The sequence below is a fragment of the Fulmarus glacialis genome, unplaced genomic scaffold (genome assembly GCF_000690835.1).
Source record: "Fulmarus glacialis isolate BGI_N327 unplaced genomic scaffold, ASM69083v1 scaffold9493, whole genome shotgun sequence".
NCBI lineage: Eukaryota > Metazoa > Chordata > Aves > Procellariiformes > Procellariidae > Fulmarus > Fulmarus glacialis.
Genome location: NW_009202272.1, coordinates 12,935 through 31,203, shown reverse-complemented (window position 1 = coordinate 31,203; position 18,269 = coordinate 12,935). Strand labels below are relative to the sequence as shown.

The 18,269-nt window shown below is 37.7% G+C and overlaps 1 protein-coding gene across 1 annotated transcript in view; it reads right to left on the bottom strand.

The window, feature by feature from the left end:
- The window catches only part of SLC41A2 (solute carrier family 41 (magnesium transporter), member 2), a 40,428-nt gene that overhangs the window by 11,747 nt on the left and 10,412 nt on the right, over nucleotides 1–18,269 (bottom strand). The window contains exons 4-7 of the mRNA XM_009574234.1: nucleotides 16,431–16,578; nucleotides 15,783–15,862; nucleotides 992–1,123; nucleotides 403–551 (exon numbers count right to left, since the gene is read on the bottom strand). Of these exons, the coding sequence (XP_009572529.1) occupies nucleotides 403–551; nucleotides 992–1,123; nucleotides 15,783–15,862; nucleotides 16,431–16,578 (509 nt within the window). The remainder of the gene's footprint in view (nucleotides 1–402; nucleotides 552–991; nucleotides 1,124–15,782; nucleotides 15,863–16,430; nucleotides 16,579–18,269) is intronic.

Sequence of the window (18,269 nt, the reverse complement as noted above, 5' to 3'; positions counted from 1 at the left end):
AAACAGTAATGTGAACCACTTTGGGAGATTTCTTTGAGAGTTTTCCTTGATGTATTCATTATTCATAAATGCTACTTTTCCTTCTCTCCATCTCCCCTCTAGTTGATTAAAATGATGGGGGATTTAGATGCAATGGTTCCAAGAAGCATGTGAAAGAGAAAGTGCATGATGCATGACTGGGAAATAAAGCAGTCAAGTGTCTTCTGAAAAGCACTCACAATACAAATACACCTGTGTAAGCTGTATACATGTGGAGATAATTAGTTACTTCAAAACTGCTGAAAGGCTGTATTAACCCATACCTTCTGGTACTATTAATGAGATTTCAGAAATCAGATAAAACATTATTTTGTTCAAGAACTTGATTTTATACAAGCATTTTCAAGTTGTACTTGTTCTTACCTGTAGCAGAGCTGCAAACAAATATACTGCTATAAAGATAGGAGTTAAGGAAGTGTGGCCACTTTTCATTAAGTGGATAGTGTACAAGAAAATCAGGTGTCCAGGAATCACCAAAAGAAGCAGAACTTGGGCTGATTTGTTATTTACTCCTACAATAAAGAAATCCAAAATTCAGTTAAGCTCTTCAATTACTGTATCAGATTTTTATTCATTTTAATATAAAAAGCAGTTTTAGAAATCCACAGCATTGACTATTGTGGAACAGCAGGCATTATTTTCTGCTAAAAGACTCCGTAAGGATTTTCACAGGGGGTACCCACTGCCTCATCGGTCCCTATCTTTGACCCTTGCCAGGGTTACACCTTTCTCTGGGTTCCTCTCTATGCACCACCTCCTGCACAAGGGAGTTCCTTGTGATTCTCACAGGCAAACAGCTGCAGGCAAAGGAAACTGCCAAGCCTCTGCTGCCTTTGAATTGCGTACAAGTTCAGTTTGTTGCCATTTCTCACTGGTGGTACAGTCTGGCATACAGGGGGAAAAAGAGGAGACATGAGACAGTAGTTTTAACAATTAACTGACTAATACATACCTGAACCATAATAGGTTCTGCACGGATAGTAGCAACCCTTGGCTTCCTCTGGCAGCTCTCCAGGAATGCTATGCAAATGGAGGTAGGTAGAAATTCTGCTAGCTTGAATAGCTACTAGATTACCACCAATACCTGAAATACAAAAGGGAACAAGTGGTAAATTTTCAGCTATTTTTTTCCTCTAGTAGGCAGTATTTTTGCAAATTTACCAATTTCCTTTATGTTTACCACAGTCCCCTACCTACAAAAGGTCAATAAGAGAAACATCTTTAGAATGTATATTAGTTATAGACAGGCTAACACCAAGCACTAAAATAAGTCAAAAAACTTGGGCTACGATTTGGTGTATCAGTGAATATTTGGAATATCCAAATTGGAAATTTGGATATTTGGAGATCAGTTTTAATTCATGGTAAGTGCAAAAGATTCCTCCATAAGGTTCGATCTGGCTTTCTCATAGGTGAAGCTCCCTTTTATTGCTCCCTCTTCTTTGGAAATCCCTCTTGGAACAATAGAAGTACTACATGATTATGCCACTGCTGGATTACCTTCCTAGGTCAGCATTGCTGGCAAGTATAAATAACGCAAAGCAGATGCACTCACTACCACAAGAATAAATGCAGATTTCACACATAGAATCATAGGGCTGGAAAAGACTTCAATCTACCCATTCCCCTTTGCTACAGAGCAGGATTAACTATCATCTTCTGCCTTTCATAATTCAGGTTGAAAGGACAAGACAAGTGTCTGAATAACTGATTTTTAAAAGAATGGTAGTGGTGAAGACTCTACCTTCTCCATGACAACTGTTGATACACTTCCCATTAGGAAAAAGATTTCTATGCAACAATTTCTATGAAACAAACCACCCTAGGATGCGAAGAGAAGTGGCTGGCATTGTTACAAGGCCACTGTCTATAATCTTTGAAAAGTCGTGGAGATCAGTCCCTGACAACTGGAAGAGGGCAAATATCATGCCCATCTTCAGCAAAGCATTTGACAGTTTCCCACAGCTTCCTACTAGACAAACCGGCAAGTTACAGACTGGATGGGTAGTTTGTGAGATGAGTAGGAAATTGGCTAACAGGTCACACTCAGAGGGTGGTGATCAATGGTTTTTACTCCGGCTGGCAGCCTGTCACAAGTGGGGTCCCCCAGGGATTGATACTGGGCCCCACACTGTTCAACATCTTCAAAAATGACCTGGATGATGGGATTGAAAGCATGTTCACCAAGTTTGCTGATGACACTAAACTGGGTGGTGAGGTGGGAGAAGGGAGAGCCATCTTACAGAGAGACCTGGACAGGCTGGAAGAGCAGGCTAGCAAGAACAGTATGAAGTTTAACAAAGACAAGTGCAAAGTCCTGCACCTAGGACAACATAACCAAAAAGCCCAGTACAGGCTAGGATCTGTGTGGCTGGGGAGCAGCTTTGCTGAAAGGGACCGGAGGGTCCTGGTGGATGAGATGAACATGAGGCAGCAGTGTGCTGCTGCAGCAACGAAGGCAAATCGGATCCTGGGCTGCATCCATTTCTACCTGCAGAGATAGAGACATGATCATCCCACTCTACTCAGTGCTTGTCAGGCCACACCTGGAGTACTGTGTCCAGTCCTGGTCCCCACAATTCAAGAAAGACATGGACAGATTGAAGGAGGTCAAAAGGAGGGCCACGAAGATGATCAAAGGGCTGGAGAACCTGCCCTATAAGGAAAGACTGAAGGAGTTAGGTCTTTTCTCCCTGGAGAAAAGAAGGCTCAGGGGAGACCTCATCACAGTTTTCCAGTACTTAAAGAGCAGCTACAAAGAGGACTGAGGCGCTCTCTTCACAAGGAGACATATGGAGAGGACAAGGGGCAATGGGTACAAGTTGCACCAGAAGACGTTTCATCTTAATATAAGAAAGAACAATCATTCACTGGAACAGGGACATGGTGGAGTCCCCACCACTGGAGGTTTTCAACATGTGACTGGACAGGGTGCTAGATAATCTCATCTAGGCTCCCTTTCCCATGAAAGGTTGGACCAGATGATCTTTCGAGATCCCTTCCAACCTGGGCTGTTCTATAAATTTTTACTTCGGTGAACAGAAAACTAAACCAATTTGTTATATCTACATTACAGAATGCAGTGGCACTAGCATAAAATTGTTCTACTGCTATTAACTCTAGAATTGTCTACTTGCATATCAAGCGTATGCTTTTTTTCCCCAGATGCTTTACATAGGGATGGGTTGCTCTGAGAAGACATGATTAGGCAGAAGTAATGCAGATCTTGCCCCCACTTTGGAAGGAGAAAGCCCTTGTTTATTGTAGTTGAACTGATTTTTTTATCTGATGCTTAGGGCTTTGTTTGGATGCAGAACAAATGTCTGTGGTCACCAGAAGACGCTATTTGCCAAATTCTTTTGAGGACTATGGAGTGGTTAGGACAAACATCTAGTATTGAGAACTCAAAGATTTCCTGTCTCACCACTGCTTAAAGACAATTAATGGCAGAGCCTAACATTTAAGCAAAAGGACATTTAAGCAAAAGGACATTTAAGCAAAAGGCCTCAAATATAAATCAGGAAATAAGGTAGAAAAAGTGGAGTTGGCAGAAAGGACTGTTTATGAAACTTGCCTGCATCTTCCCACTCAGGAGATATAGGGACAAAATGTGAACTACCAAAAGGTTGAGTCAGTCTTTGCAAAGAAAATTAAAATAACAGTAGCTTTTTTCAGACAAACTACAGAATTAGAAGTAAAATAAGGGATTTATATTACAAAAGGGGTTTAAACAGAACAAAACCAATCTAAGTAGGGTCCAAAGTCTGTCTTTTGATTGAGAACAATAATTTTGAGACTTCTGACAAATGAGAATAAGGTATGGAAAGGGAGGCAGAAATAAAACTAAGGATCAACGCACTACATTTGGATGGGGATCAGATAATTTCTGTGACTGAATTACAAAAAAACTGTTACGTAAAACTACTTCTTAATAAAGCTACAAAGCTGGGGATGGTGCCAAATGACTAGAAAATACGAAACAGTTCCTGCTTAAAAAAGAGGGGATAAAAGCCATCTGGGTAATTACAAGCAGGCTAACAACTGCAATAACTGATATATTCAAAACAATATTAAAGGAAAAAAATCAGTAAACTCTTCTCTCACTATCCATATCTATTATAGCATTACAAGAAGAAATAAAAGAAGTAAATAGGGCTGTTTTTCAAGGTATGCTTTGAGGTTTGTAGCAATGCAACCATAAACCATGTTAGCACAAAACCCCGCAGATTTCAAGTATTTCCTAAGATGTGTGCAACTTCCTCTTGTGACTGATAATTATCTGCTTCAACAAATTCAGACAATCAGAAATATGATAGATGATCTGGAGCTCCTTTCCTAATTAATAACAAGGGAAACTGAGTGAGAGAAAAGAATTAAGGAAAATGGAAATTTGCCCATTTGAAATGGCAATTAAAAAACCTGCCTGGACAAGAGACACATGGACAAGTCTAAGAAAGAAGGTATGAGATTGGTTGTCAATCCTTTGATGGGTAGCTATTAATCAAAAATCTTTTTACTTTTATAACCGTTGTTTAGAGAAAGTATGCCCCAAGCCCTATTGTGCATGTAGATAACAAGAAAAATGATTGAAAAGTACTAAAAGTGATTCTAAAACAAACTGGCCAGCCGTGGGGCACTAGTAAAAGGAGGTCGTATCTGCTCTGCAAAGGAAGTTGACATGCTAACCAAAACAGCCAGTGTGGAGTGTGATTTTAAGAGGTGCAACATTCTTTTTTCTATTTTAATTACAGCTAAGTTGAACATACACAATCTATTTTAGCTAACTGGAAATGCAATATTCATATGTTAAGGAAAAGTATTTTAAATTTCATTTGGTCTGAGTCTCAATAATCTAATATCAGTGGTATATTTTTAACTCACAGAAGATAGACAGGTGTACTGAAGTGTAAAAAGCTTCTAGAATCCATACATCCTGCTCAGTCTCAACCAGCCGACAATGTATGGTGCTGGGCTGCAGCAGTCACGCTGTCTTTTAGTTCTGTCCATTCATCTGCCAGTTCTTCCTTCTAATTATTTTTGAACCTTTGGGCCAAGTTCAACCACGTCTGACACAAGGATAGAGATCCTAACTACCTCTGAGTATGGTGAAACAAGCTAAGAAAAAGGAAACAGTGGGTAGGTAAATAAAGAGAAAGATTCAAAACCATGCCCTCCGTGAGACAAAGGCAGTAACACGAGCTGTATAGTTAACACCATAAACATGCGAGCTGGCCACTCAGCACCTAGCTTGGAGCTAGGCATGATGCCTCTTGCTCAGCCAGTAGTTCAGTGACACAGAAGAGGAACGATGATGTTGTGGAAAGCAGAGGGAGAATGGAGAGAATGTTGTGAGCAGTGGGTATTGCAGGGACACAAGGCCATAGGGAACACTGGGGGTTGAAAGGGCTATCGGGTGCTCTAAAAACTCAGGATACAAATCAGCACGGAATCAGGTTTCATTATTCTGCTGGTCATAGAATGACTTGTATAAAGCTATGCTTGTGTTGAATGAATGACTTCAATATGCACACAGATATTCAGTTTGTTTTGTAACAGCAGTTACTGTGCATGTGAAGTTATCTCGGCAGTATTAGATTAATCAGATCCCTGCAAAAAGCAGAAAACAGATAAAACTGCATAGGTTGACAAGGTGTCGATACACAAAATTGATAACTTCTCAGCATCTTCTGAATGCATAAAATGGTCCTGTGCTCAGTAGCTGCTCATATTATGAAAATCTCTGGAGGCATATATGAGGACTGTTTCCATGATCATTTAAGTCAGGAATTTTTTTCCTGGAAAACAGTATTGCGGTCATCATAGCAAATACTTTCTAATAAAGACTAACTTTGTTAGCTTCTTTTCATTCCAATGAGAACTACAACACAGAGGAAAATGATTTCTTTCAAAAGTAAAATCCTGCAGCTGCTACTGCATTCCTCTCAGAATAGCAGATGTGTTTAACTTCAATATGAGAGTGCTACTTTGTCAATAAGCAGAAGAGACATTGTCTGCTAAGGTGTGAAGGATGTCATTACTTACATGACATATGCTGACTTACAACATTAAAAGAAAATTGAAAACCTCATCATTTTATCGAGCCAGTTAAGGGCTAAGCAAGAATAAATACTACTTCTGAAAATTGTTATCACAGTTCTTTTTTGTCTAACAAGCACGAAAGCCATATTCAAAGTAGAGCCAAAACCATGTCATGTATTTGCAAATAGGCCTACGGGCATGATTCTATTAATCATTATCTGGAAAAAGGACTTTTTTCTAATAATAGAAGTAACCATGCTATTTGGAAAACCACATTAAAAGTACTTTACATCAATGCATCTTAAAGAGTATTTCAAAGCAAATCTGTCTCATTAACCCTCATTACAGGTAAAAACCCAGAAATTAAGGGAACCTCTTGCTGACACAGACTAGTCTGAGACCATCCAACGCTCTGGGTAACACACCGGGTGGTTTTTCCCCTCAGATCTTATACTGCATGTTTTCATAAACAGGGTAACATTTTCCAGGGAAAACTGGGAGGAGTGGCTGATAAACTAGAAGGTTGTACTGCAATTCAGAGGGTACTGGATAGGCTGGAGAATTGGGTCAAGAGGAATCTTATGAAGTTCAACAAGAGGAAAACTACATCTGGGTAGGAATAACCCCATGCACCAGTATGGGCTGGAGTAGACCATCTGGAAAGCAGCTCTGCAGAGAAGGACCTGGGTATCCTGGAGGACAAGAAGTTGACCATGACCCTGCAATCCACCTTCATGGCAAAAAAGGCCAATAGCATCCTGGGCTGCATTAGGAAAAGCATCACCAGCAGGCCAAGAGAGGTGATGCTTCCTCTGTACTCCCCACTGGTGAGGCCACATCTGGACTACTGTGTCCATTTCTGAGCTCCTCAGTACAAGAAATGGACTTACTGGAGCGAGTCCAACACAAGGCCACAGGGACTGTAGCTTCTTTTATATGAACTGTGTCCATTTCTGAGCTCCTCAGTACAAGAAATGGACTTACTGGAGCGAGTCCAACACAAGGCCACAGGGACTGTAGCTTCTTTTATATGAGGAGAGGCTGAGTGCTATGACTGTTCAGCCTGGAGAAGAGAAGGCTCAGGGAGATCTTATCAATGTATATAAATACCTGAGGGGAGGGATGAAGACAAGGGAGCCAGGCTCTTCTCAGTAGTACCCACTGACAGGACAAGAGGCAATGAGAAAAAATTGAAACACAAGATATTCCACCTGAATACAAAAAACCCCACTTTTTTTACGGCGAGGGGGTTCACTCTCTGGAACAGGTTGCCCAGAGAGATTGTGGAGTCTCCACCTGTGGAGATATTCAAAACCGTACTGGACACAGTACTGGACAATCTGCTCTAGTGGACCCTGCTTGAGCAGGGGGTTGGACTAGATCTTAAAAGGTCTCATCCAACCTAAATGATTCTGTGATTTTATAAAAAAGTAAATAAAGCCACCTTTTCCTCCCAACTCTATTTCAGCTATGTTTCAAATGAGCAGAGCAAGCACTTGCTTATATTACTTACTTATTGCTTTTGAAGAACAGATGTATCCACCTAACCTTAGAAAACGACTCTCTAAATTTCGAATCTTGAGCAGACAAGGTACTTGTCTTCCTGTGATTTTCCAAGGTAGCTCACTGTCTTTCAGACACTGTTGGGACCCCCTTGCTCAGGGTTTTGGTTTATCTGCAGAAGGCCAGGCACCCAGAATCAAGGTGTTCCAAGCCAAAGGTCATAGTAGCTGCAACCCTCTAACCTACCTGTAAATGCTCCATGGGTAGAATTGGTATAAATTACGATGCAGTCGAATAATATGACTACTATTCTTCCTCTCAGACCTCTAATTCAATGCCACAAAGTATTACCTAACTAATCATCACTTTGGTAATTTGCTTTATCCTTAGCATATAATGAATACCTGGTAGTCTTATTTAATATGCACTATTCAAAGCTTGGACTGAATAGAGACTTCCTAATTTCCTTTCTGCTTTTCAGTGGTGCTTGTCACTATAAATCTGAGTGCTTTACAAACATTAATGCATTTATTTTTAAAACATACCTGTGACATGATATTTTTGTACTCTCTGCAAAGAGCATTTTTCACTTTTGGATATCCAATGTAAAATATTAAAGTCTTTTTTTCCACCAAATGTTTTAGTATTTAAAGCAGACTTCTCAATTATTTCATGTGTCCCAATAAATGTTTAGTATTTCTGCGTGCCAGATCCGGAATCTCTAATCAGGGATTCCAGAAAAAGAGAAGAATTAAGTTATTACTAATTAATAAAAAATCTGGTTTAAGGTACTTGTTTAGCACCAGGGGAGAACTGTATGATAGGTAAGAGCAGTTTTCCAAAGCAGTAGTCAACTACCTTATTTATAAAGTCACCTCCTCTCCTGTAGGTCCCCATCTCATTCTTCCTTTTTTCTTTTTCTTAAATATATATAAATGAAGAAAGGTTCCTGCAGAAAACTGCCTCCTATGAAAGCACTGAGACTACAAGATAAAGCCTACATACTCAGCTTTAATGACCATAACTGTTCACGAGACTATAAAGAACAGTTGTGTGATGGGGCACACAAATAATTGTGTAGGAATGGCAAACCATATGCATATCAATTCATTGAGATTAAAGTTTTTTAGCAATCCGGTTCTATGGAGAGAGGTTAACCAGCGACAGAATACCATGTTGTTCCCAAGCATCTACAATATAACTTGTGCAATGGGACAAAAATAAATTAATACCCAGATAAGGGAAGAATTAGGCCAACACAATTCCCAAATTTATTTTTCTTGTAAATCTATCAAGAGAAGGAAGGCAAGAACATTTTCACTTTTGTGCACTCCTGAGTACAATCCATAGTTCAAAATAGTCAGTTGTGCCAATTAGTCTTTCTGGAGTTCAACAACAACTGCTCTTTGATGTAATTTGTATTACAAAAATGAAATGAAAAGGAAGGAAAAGAATCTCAGTTACAATAGTGACCAAAACCTCTAAATTTTTGAATAATCGGATTATCTTTCAGAAAGTTCAAGATCAGTTTTTGCCCTGACCTCTCTAAACTTCAAAAAACCATGGTTTATGCAAGTGAAATACTTAGAATAGAAGCCTAGCTTAACTAGGTACTTTTCAATGTTGCTTTTTCATCCATATTTCTTCTATCTTCCTTTGCACTTTGTAGCATTTCTTTTAATACTTAAAAATGTTTGGGGGAAACAGTTGGAAATTATTAGCTTTTCCTCCAGGGATGTTTTTTAAGAGAAGTCTTTGAGACAACATTATATATGCATACTATTACATTTTAAAATGGAGTAGTTTGTGTTTCATTTGGCTTACAAATAATTTCTTTCTTATGCCTGATGAAAAATTGTTCCGTGACTGTCAAAAAATGAAAATATTCTGGATATAATTTTGACATGAAAACTAATAATTACTGAAATCTTGTAAAAAAATTTACAAGTAAGAAGTAAAAGAAAGAATAATAGCATAGAATATGCTATTAATAGCACGTCTCTAATAGCATAGAATATGCAGATTTACATGTACAGGCTAGCAACTAAAAAGTAGTAAAACTATCACCCAATAATGCATCGGAATTAAATATCCAGAATCAAAACCCTCCTCCTTTTTCATGTGAAAATAAAGGCTGAATTATAAAGTTCTCGTACAGTATAGGTGCCTTCTGAGACTATCACATTCTTTCCAATTCAGGATGCAGAAAATTAATTTGCTACTCAGCCAAATTGCTCTACTACCATACAGATCACTAATGCTTTCCCTTGTAATTTACAGAGGCAAATTTCAGATGCTCAACTGTCTGAGACAACGGTTATCTCCTAATCAAAGCACTTCTCTGTTGTGTGAAAGCTGAGAGTACAACTACTCTATAAGAGATTAAAATATACAAAGTTACTAAAAAAATGCATTTTCTTTTTTGAGGAGGAATGGTTTCTGGGTATTTTCTTTCTACATTCTCCAAAGCACACAATTTACAGCAAAAGCTCTTTGAAGAACCTGAAAGTTTGTCATTCAATTTATCCTACTAATAGATTAAAAAGGTATGGTTTGGGGAATATACTACGTAAGCTTAACTTTCATCTCCCAGACAACAGACATTCAGTAACTTTTGTGTTAGTTTTTCTCATATGGGTTTTTCATATTGCTTGATCTACATTTATTCCCTCCAGATATCAAATAATCCTACGATATGTACAGCCAAAGAGTAAGAAATAGTACAACAGTTTTATGTTACCCTTAAAGAGTATTCCTTCAAACCATCTGTAAAGGCAGATTTTTCTACATAAAGCCTGCAAAGCATTTCTGATTTTCAGATGTTTTCACAATTGATTTGCAGAACCTCCATTCTACAAAATGCATGAAAATGGGGTAAGGTCTACCAACATGTTTGTTATGATGCAGTAACTCCTGAAATGCAAATACTTACAAGACATCTCACAATGTTTGGTTTAAGCATACAAGGAAAATGGAGAGGAAAGTAGCTCTGTCTGGTAACCGCACCTTAGTTCATTTCAGCTGCATATTCAGAAGCATATAATTGTTCAAGGCATTATCTTTTTTCGGCTCAAAAAGAACTCGGTTCCTTGCAAATTGCAATTCCTGAGCCAAATTCAACATGCTGTGATGTTGTAAGAGGATTTGCAAATTTTAACCATCTCATCCTTTAGAAACCATAAGATCAACTTGAGTATCTAGGATGAAGCACAGCCACGCTTGGGCTTAGTTATTTTATTCAGAATCTCAGTACATCAAACACAGACATCTAAATCTCAAGTAGTTTGGAAGTACCACGATTGCTGAAACCACAAAATGATTTATTTATTTTTAAAAAGCAGAGTTACAATTTAACCCAACCAACCACAGAATTAAAAATAATTACTCAAGAAATGTGTTTAACAGGGGAAAAATGGAAAAGCGGTTGTGAAATCCTTCTGGCCACCAGCAGTAAAGCTGACTATAAATGCCTGTCTGCTTAAGAACTATTTTAATATTCTTGGCGAATATTTGCAGTTATTGTTAATAGGGGTAGGAACCTTTGAGGCTGCTCAAATTCCAGACCAATATTTCTTAAACCAAAAAATTTATAGCTCCACACTGTAACATATGTGATGAAAGTAACTTGTCTCACATCTAAGAATATGCAAACCATCTAGACAGGACCAGGTTGAAAGCTACTTAATGGCGCACACAGAAAGCCTAACACCTGACAGCTTTGCAGTGCATACTGTTCAGGATTTCGAGACTGGTTGGACTCGATGATCTTAGAGGTCTTTTCCAATCTTAATGATTCTATGATGATTCTATATGGCAACTGGCACTGAAAAAAACAGTGACAACTTGAAATCCTGGACAAATTTACACTCCTCAAATTTTGGCTGGACACAATCCCATTAGGTTACAATATTTCTCTCAGATTTCCTTGGTTTCTTTCAGGTTTCCTGTGTCATAGGAGCAACAAACTTTAAGGTAAGAGAAAGGAAAAGGCATCTGAAAAGCGTTTTGAGGGGAAAACCCTCAGCTCCTTTCACTACTTAGGCTTACAATGAGAATTCCAAGGCCAGGAAAGCACTGGTAGAGAAAGCTTTTGGCAACAGTAATATTTAAAAAGCCAAAGTGGTCTAGCACACCGTTTAAGTTAGCAAATGAGTGTCCATAGATGTGCTTTTTTAACTGAAAGATTTCCTAAACTCCAGTTTACTGCAGTATACTGACCAGCAATATCCAAAGGTGCCAGTAGAATTATGAAACCCAGGAGACGCTAATCTAACAGCAACCAAAAAAATCACCTACCTCCAATTTCCTTTTCCAGAAGGTGTACCATAAAACAGGCCCACTCTGCATCCTCCACACAGAACATATTTTCTCTACATTTTCCAAGAGAAATGCCTCTATATTTTGAATTCTGAGGGTTGAAGGGTTAGCATATGCACGTACAACACTTACACATTACTCCCCTCTGCTCTTTTGTGGATGAGGGAAAACCAGAACTCCTTAGTGCCACAGTTGTTGCCCAGTGGCACTGCAAAAGCAGTATTGCTATCGCCAGTAACAGGCCATGGGCCTTAGACTAACTTTACCTTATGCTAGTGTGTGCAAGACTCTAGTCTTGGCCTATTAGGCTTGTTGTCAGCTCCAAAATGGAGCTTGGTATGAGGTTTCTCTTCTTACAATGTGGAATTTAAGTTTGGGATAATAGCAAAGGTCCTGAAAATATGGACACAGGACTATAAACAACTTGCTGATGGACCATTACTAGTCATTGAAAAAGTTTAAATTTTCAGAGCTGGGAAAAGACTGCTTCACGCATAACAAGAAAAGAAGGGAGCTATCTGAAAAATCCAGATGAACAATGGAGTAAGGCACCTGGTGTGGCTTGGAAAATAACATTCTCAGGCATTGCGTAGCAGTCAGGGGCAGATGGCAAAGGCTAAGAACAGTCTGGAAATACAAATCTTCTTATGAAAAAGCAAGATTTTGAATGGGGGTGGTACAATCATCACAGGAATCATCACTGCAGGACCACTGTGGGACTGCCACAGCTACAAGCATGACTCTTGCTGTCCCTGCCTTCTTGAAGGACTCTTTCTCTCCCTGCCTACTCCAATAGTGTGTCCAGAGAAGGGCAACGAAGCTGGTGAAAGGTCTGGAGAACAAGTCTTACGAGGAGCGGCTGAGGGAACTGGGGTTGTTTAGACTGGAGAAAAGAAGGCTCAGGGGAGACCTTATCGCTTTCTACAACTACCTGAAAGGAGGTTGTAGCGAGTTGGGGGTTGGTCTCTTCTCCCAAGTAACAAGCGATAGGACAAGAGGAAATGGCCTCAAGTTGTGCCAGGGGAGGTTTAGATTAGGTATTAGGAAAAATTTCTTCACTGAAAGGGTTGTCAAGCATTGGAACAGGCTGCCCAGGGAAGGCGTTGAGTCACCATCCCTGGAGGTATTTAAAAGATGTGTAGCTGTGGTGCTTGGGGACATGGTTTAGTAGTGGACTTGGCAGTGTTAGGTTTATGATTGGACTTGATGATCTTAAAGGTCTTTTCCAACCTAAATGATTCTATGATTCTAATAGCTCCAGCTTTCCCTCTCTCCACTTGCCTAATTCTTCAAGGATCTTTTGTCAGCTGTCAGCTAATCATCCAGGGCTATGTATAGCTTTTGGCTAGTTCTTTTTCTCTAAAGATCATTCAAAAGAATGTACGCACGTTGCCTTAATTCTGTTCATAAACTTACGAAAGAAAATAAGAAATAAAGTGATACATTTACCCTTTTCTCTAGAGGCATGTTTATAGTAAGCTGTCATTCTTACCAATTAAAATTATTTACTTAAGTCCAATCATCAGCTAAAAATGTTAAAAAGGGAAAATGTAAACACGCAGGCAAACCCAGGTTTCACACTCAATTTCTGTGAAAGAAAATGACCTTGAACAGTATGCATAGTTCACTTACAAGAGCAGTCCATAACTACTACAGGGTAAAAAACCATCATCACTGCAACATCTGGTAGGAGCGTGAGGCCTTGAGAAAGGCATGTATCCATGCGACCTGTATCCATTGTAGGTACAAGTCTAGAATAAGTGAGTCTGTAAAGAATAAATGAGTTTATAGAGAAAATCCAGAAGTGTTCTGGTACTGTACTGGAGCAGAGATAGAAGCCTTTGGGGAAACAGTAAGAAACAATCACCAGACAGTTGTTGGCTTTTATAATCAAGGGATGTCATCTAGGAAAGCAGGACCACTGGTTGGGGTACTCCTGCCTGAAAAGAAAAAACAATCCTCTTCTCTTAGGAAGCAAATCTAGGGGGTTACCAAAAAGGACTATAATTAAGAAAAGTTTCAGATGTAAAGCAGAAAAAAGTTGAAGATCAACGTGTCTGCCCTGCTCTTTAGTATCTGGAAATCAAAATGGAAACACACAAAAGGTAGATGCAAGTACTTGCAATTTTGAATGAATATAAAGGTAAGGCACAGGCAAGGAAGCATAAAGGCTGAAGTGTAAAAATAAATTTACAGTTAGCAAGGAACACAAGTGCAAACACAGAAATGCTTCATATTAAAAGTAAGAAGAAAGGAAATATAAGACCTTAATGGGAAAGAAGAACAAGCAACATGCTCTATGGAAGATTGAAATGCTCAGTTCCTTTTGTCTACTGCCTTCATAAAAATGGTGATGTCTGATCACAAACTCATATGTATTAAGTCTGTAGGGCCTGAGGGTAAACTAAATTTAGTGCATCTTTAGAGAGCTACATGAACAATCCATGAATTATCAGTGATCATTTTTGCAAACCGATTATCTTGGAGGTTAGAGAATACCAGAGGGCTGTAATGGGGAAAACAGAAAATATTTCTTTAAAAAGGGCCAGAAAGGATGATCCATGAAATCTGTATATCAGTGAAATTTATATTGCTACATAAGTATTAGAACAAATTATTAAAAAGACGATTTATAAGCTCTAGAAGATATGAAAGCCGTAAAACAAGAGCTAACATGAATTTGCCAAGAACATGCTTCTGTCAAAACAGTAGAATTTCCTCCTGTAACTGAACAGCTTGCCTTAAGGGTGCAGCAATATATGTACTAACTCTCAACTGTAGTAAAGTTTATCAAAATGTTTTGGTGCAATCCCATGCTACATTTCCATTAGCAACCTCTCGAAAACTAATTGTATCAGGGCAATATGGTTCAAAACTAAAAATCAGTGTCCATATTAACATTTTACTATCGAAGTGGAAAACAAGTGGTCGTAATTAATTTAATTGATAGCTTAGAAAACAGAATAGAATATACCCATATGGAATTTGCAAAGGCCAAGTTAAGTCAAAAGCAGTTTGAAAGCCAAAAATTAGAAGTCAGAATCATCTTGATAATTGGAGAAATGGTTTAAAAATCAACAATACATAAAAGCGCAAAATAATGTAAGAAATAAAATGGAGAAATACAAAAGGGGAAAAGAACAGGTAGGCAGCAATACAGTGGGAACATATCTGGTGATTATAATTATTGCAAACTAAATATGTATCAACCCTGTGATACTGTAGGAAAAAAAAAGCTCAAAAGTTTGCATTTTCAAACTGCATCAGTCTAATAAGATATTAACTGTTCTTAAAAAATTTGCTTTGTTGTTATCGTTACATGATAGAACACTTAACTTAAGGACCAAATGTTCACAAGTACGTTCTTACACACCTGGAAAGTGCATACCAAGCATGGGAAACAATACACGTTTTTCTTGAGAAATCTATTTACTTGCCTGTAGCATCCCTGTTAGTTCTTATGTCTACATACATTACACGTAAATAGTAAACTACTATTTTGAAAATTTGTCCTTGGATGTTCATAAGAAAATCCTTTGAAATAAAATTTTATCTACACTTTCCTCAGCCACAACCTTTTCAATATAATATTTGATCATTTAATATTTGAATACATTACTTCAATATTTACACTTTCTGTTTCTTAATGCATACTTTAGGTTCCTACTTCTCACATTCTCTATCATGTTTTAATGGTTGTAATAAATATGATCAGGAAGCGCTCCTTAGGTGTTCAAATAAACAACTGTTGACATCAAAATCAAAACTTGAAATTAATATAGCAGATACTAATTAGCATAATAGGAATTTATTGTAATAGATTTTTCTCAAACCAAGGTATATCAATTGATATATAGTAGCACATAATCCTGTCAGAGTCTTACCATTAATTACTGGGGTATAAACAACAATTCCAACCAAGTTAGGATCAGATACCGTTGTGTCCAGAATAAGGCCACCAATACTGAAAAACAAAGTACAATATTTAGAATAAGGCAAGCAGGTACATTAATTAGTATTTTAAAACTTTTTTAGCAATCTGTCTATCTGTCTTTGAACATCTTCAAGCCACAATTTTCTTCTCAATTCATTCCCATGACCGCGTTCTCAGCTACAGACTGACATCACTATAGTTATTTACATATTAAAATCAACTACTTGTATAACAAAGACCATAGAATTTCAGCCAATCACTCCACTTTTAAGATTCATAACTTTCATTGACTTAAATAATCTCTCAGATCAGTGTATAATTTTGATTGGAAACTGCAGGAGATGAATAGCTCACCATTTTCTTCATTTAATACAGCACACTTCTGCTCAGTCATTGCCATAGGCTACTGCTGCCTCCCCCACTCATTCCCACCTGTGACTTAACTTTGCAACTTCCTCATTTTGGGAAGATTAAAGTTTATTCACACTCTACATTCTAGAGGCTCCTTAAATGTTTCTTTTAAGTACAATCAGGTGTTAAATAAGATATGTAGAGACCCAGGGTGACTATCAAGACAAAGCAAGACAAATAGATTTACCTGCTTATAACCATGGCAGTTATAACAGGCTCCCATCCTGAATGGAGAACAGTTCTGGTAGCTGGGTGTTTGGCAGCTATGACAATCCCCATCGGAGTCAGAGCCAAAAAAAAGGCACCAACCAAAGGAGATACATAGTAATATGTCTCTAAAATAATAATATAGAAAAAAACAAAAAACCCATTTTACTTTCAAGACATTCCTGTATGTTTTTCCTAATTTAGAACTCTAAAATAAATTACAATCTACATCATGCAATTGAGGAAATTTCATAGTCTTTATCACTACTGTACCTAAAGTTTCAACTACTGCACTAAACTATACGGTTAACATCTGCCATCTGTGATCACTGTCTCCCATCTTCACAAGGACAGAACTATCTGTACAAAGAAGGAATTTTGAAGGACATTTTTGTATGATGCTTTATGATAAAAATGCAATAAGGATGTGGAATATAAAACATCATTTTGCAACTTAGCTACTAAAAAAAAAAAAGAAACTGAATATATTGAAAATGCGTTTTGTTTATACACAAATTCATAGCATATGTACACGCCCTTCTTTCCAAAGCACAGATAATACGGTAATCCTACCAGAAATAGCATATCTTAAATGATGGAAGCACAATGTGTAATACTGAGACATTTATATCTGTAGCTCAGTTATTTTATAACCAGTCTGAGTCTGAAAATACACAGCCACAATTCTGTTGCTTGCACCTATCCATCAGAATAGCATCATATTTCATAGGAACACAACTGCAAACACCAGTGAGTACCATCATAAAGCTGAGCTTATAAGGCAAACAGCTGCCTCCACAGAAATAATACTATTTTTAGAGATTATTTGGTTTTATAATCCCATCCACACAGAAGCTATTACAGTGATCCAAGACTTCCTAATTCAACAGTGAGGTAAATAATGGAAAATTTATCCTAATCGCAAATATATATATAAACTATGCAAACATTCCACTTTTACATATATTTAGTTTTATGAGAAATGTGGTAATGTATTTAATGTTAAATACATTTTGTCTAAAATTTCAGAATTTGGACAAGTCTTAATGCAAAATATATTTTAAATAACAGGTTGAAATAGTTAATGTAGAACACACAAACAATTTACCAAAGAAGAATATTTAGTATATAAAAAAGTATTTTCACCCATGTATTATGGCTTATTACAAAGGTTCCAAATTCAAGCAATTACTATTTTGATGTTATCTTGGTGGAGCTAAAATTACTGCTGGAAGAATTGCTGTAGAGTTTTTAGAAGTTACTATCCTTCTGCATTGACTGGTAACAACCTCTGCAGCAGAGCCAGCAGAAAAGATAGTAAGATACCTTTCACTGGGTAAGCTAAAAGCAGAAAGCTATTAGAATGAGAATGAGACAAACCCAAAAGAGAAGTAATTTTTCCCTTTCCTTAACTATTCTACAGTATATTATATCCTTCTTCCTTTGTGGTGCCTTTTTTTCCTCCTTTCTCCTCTTTTTGTGAACTAAGAGGTGGGCCTAATGTAAAGAGTTCTTACTCAAAAGAGTACACACAATACATGATTCCTTTATTTGATAATTATAGTTTTGTTTTATCAAACTTAATAAAAAAGACAACAATGTACTGATGTAAAGTTCTTGAACTTTTTGTCATGTAGACTACTACTTACTGCCCGGGTAAATGCATCCTTCCTTCCACTTACAATGAAGAAAGACCCCTGTGTGCACTAAAATTGGTCACATGGAAAGGCATAATTCATTCTACATCTATTTATTTAAAATTTTGAGACATCCCTCCTTTTCCCCTTCCCCCTTTTTTCCCCCTTTTTTTTTTCCAAGA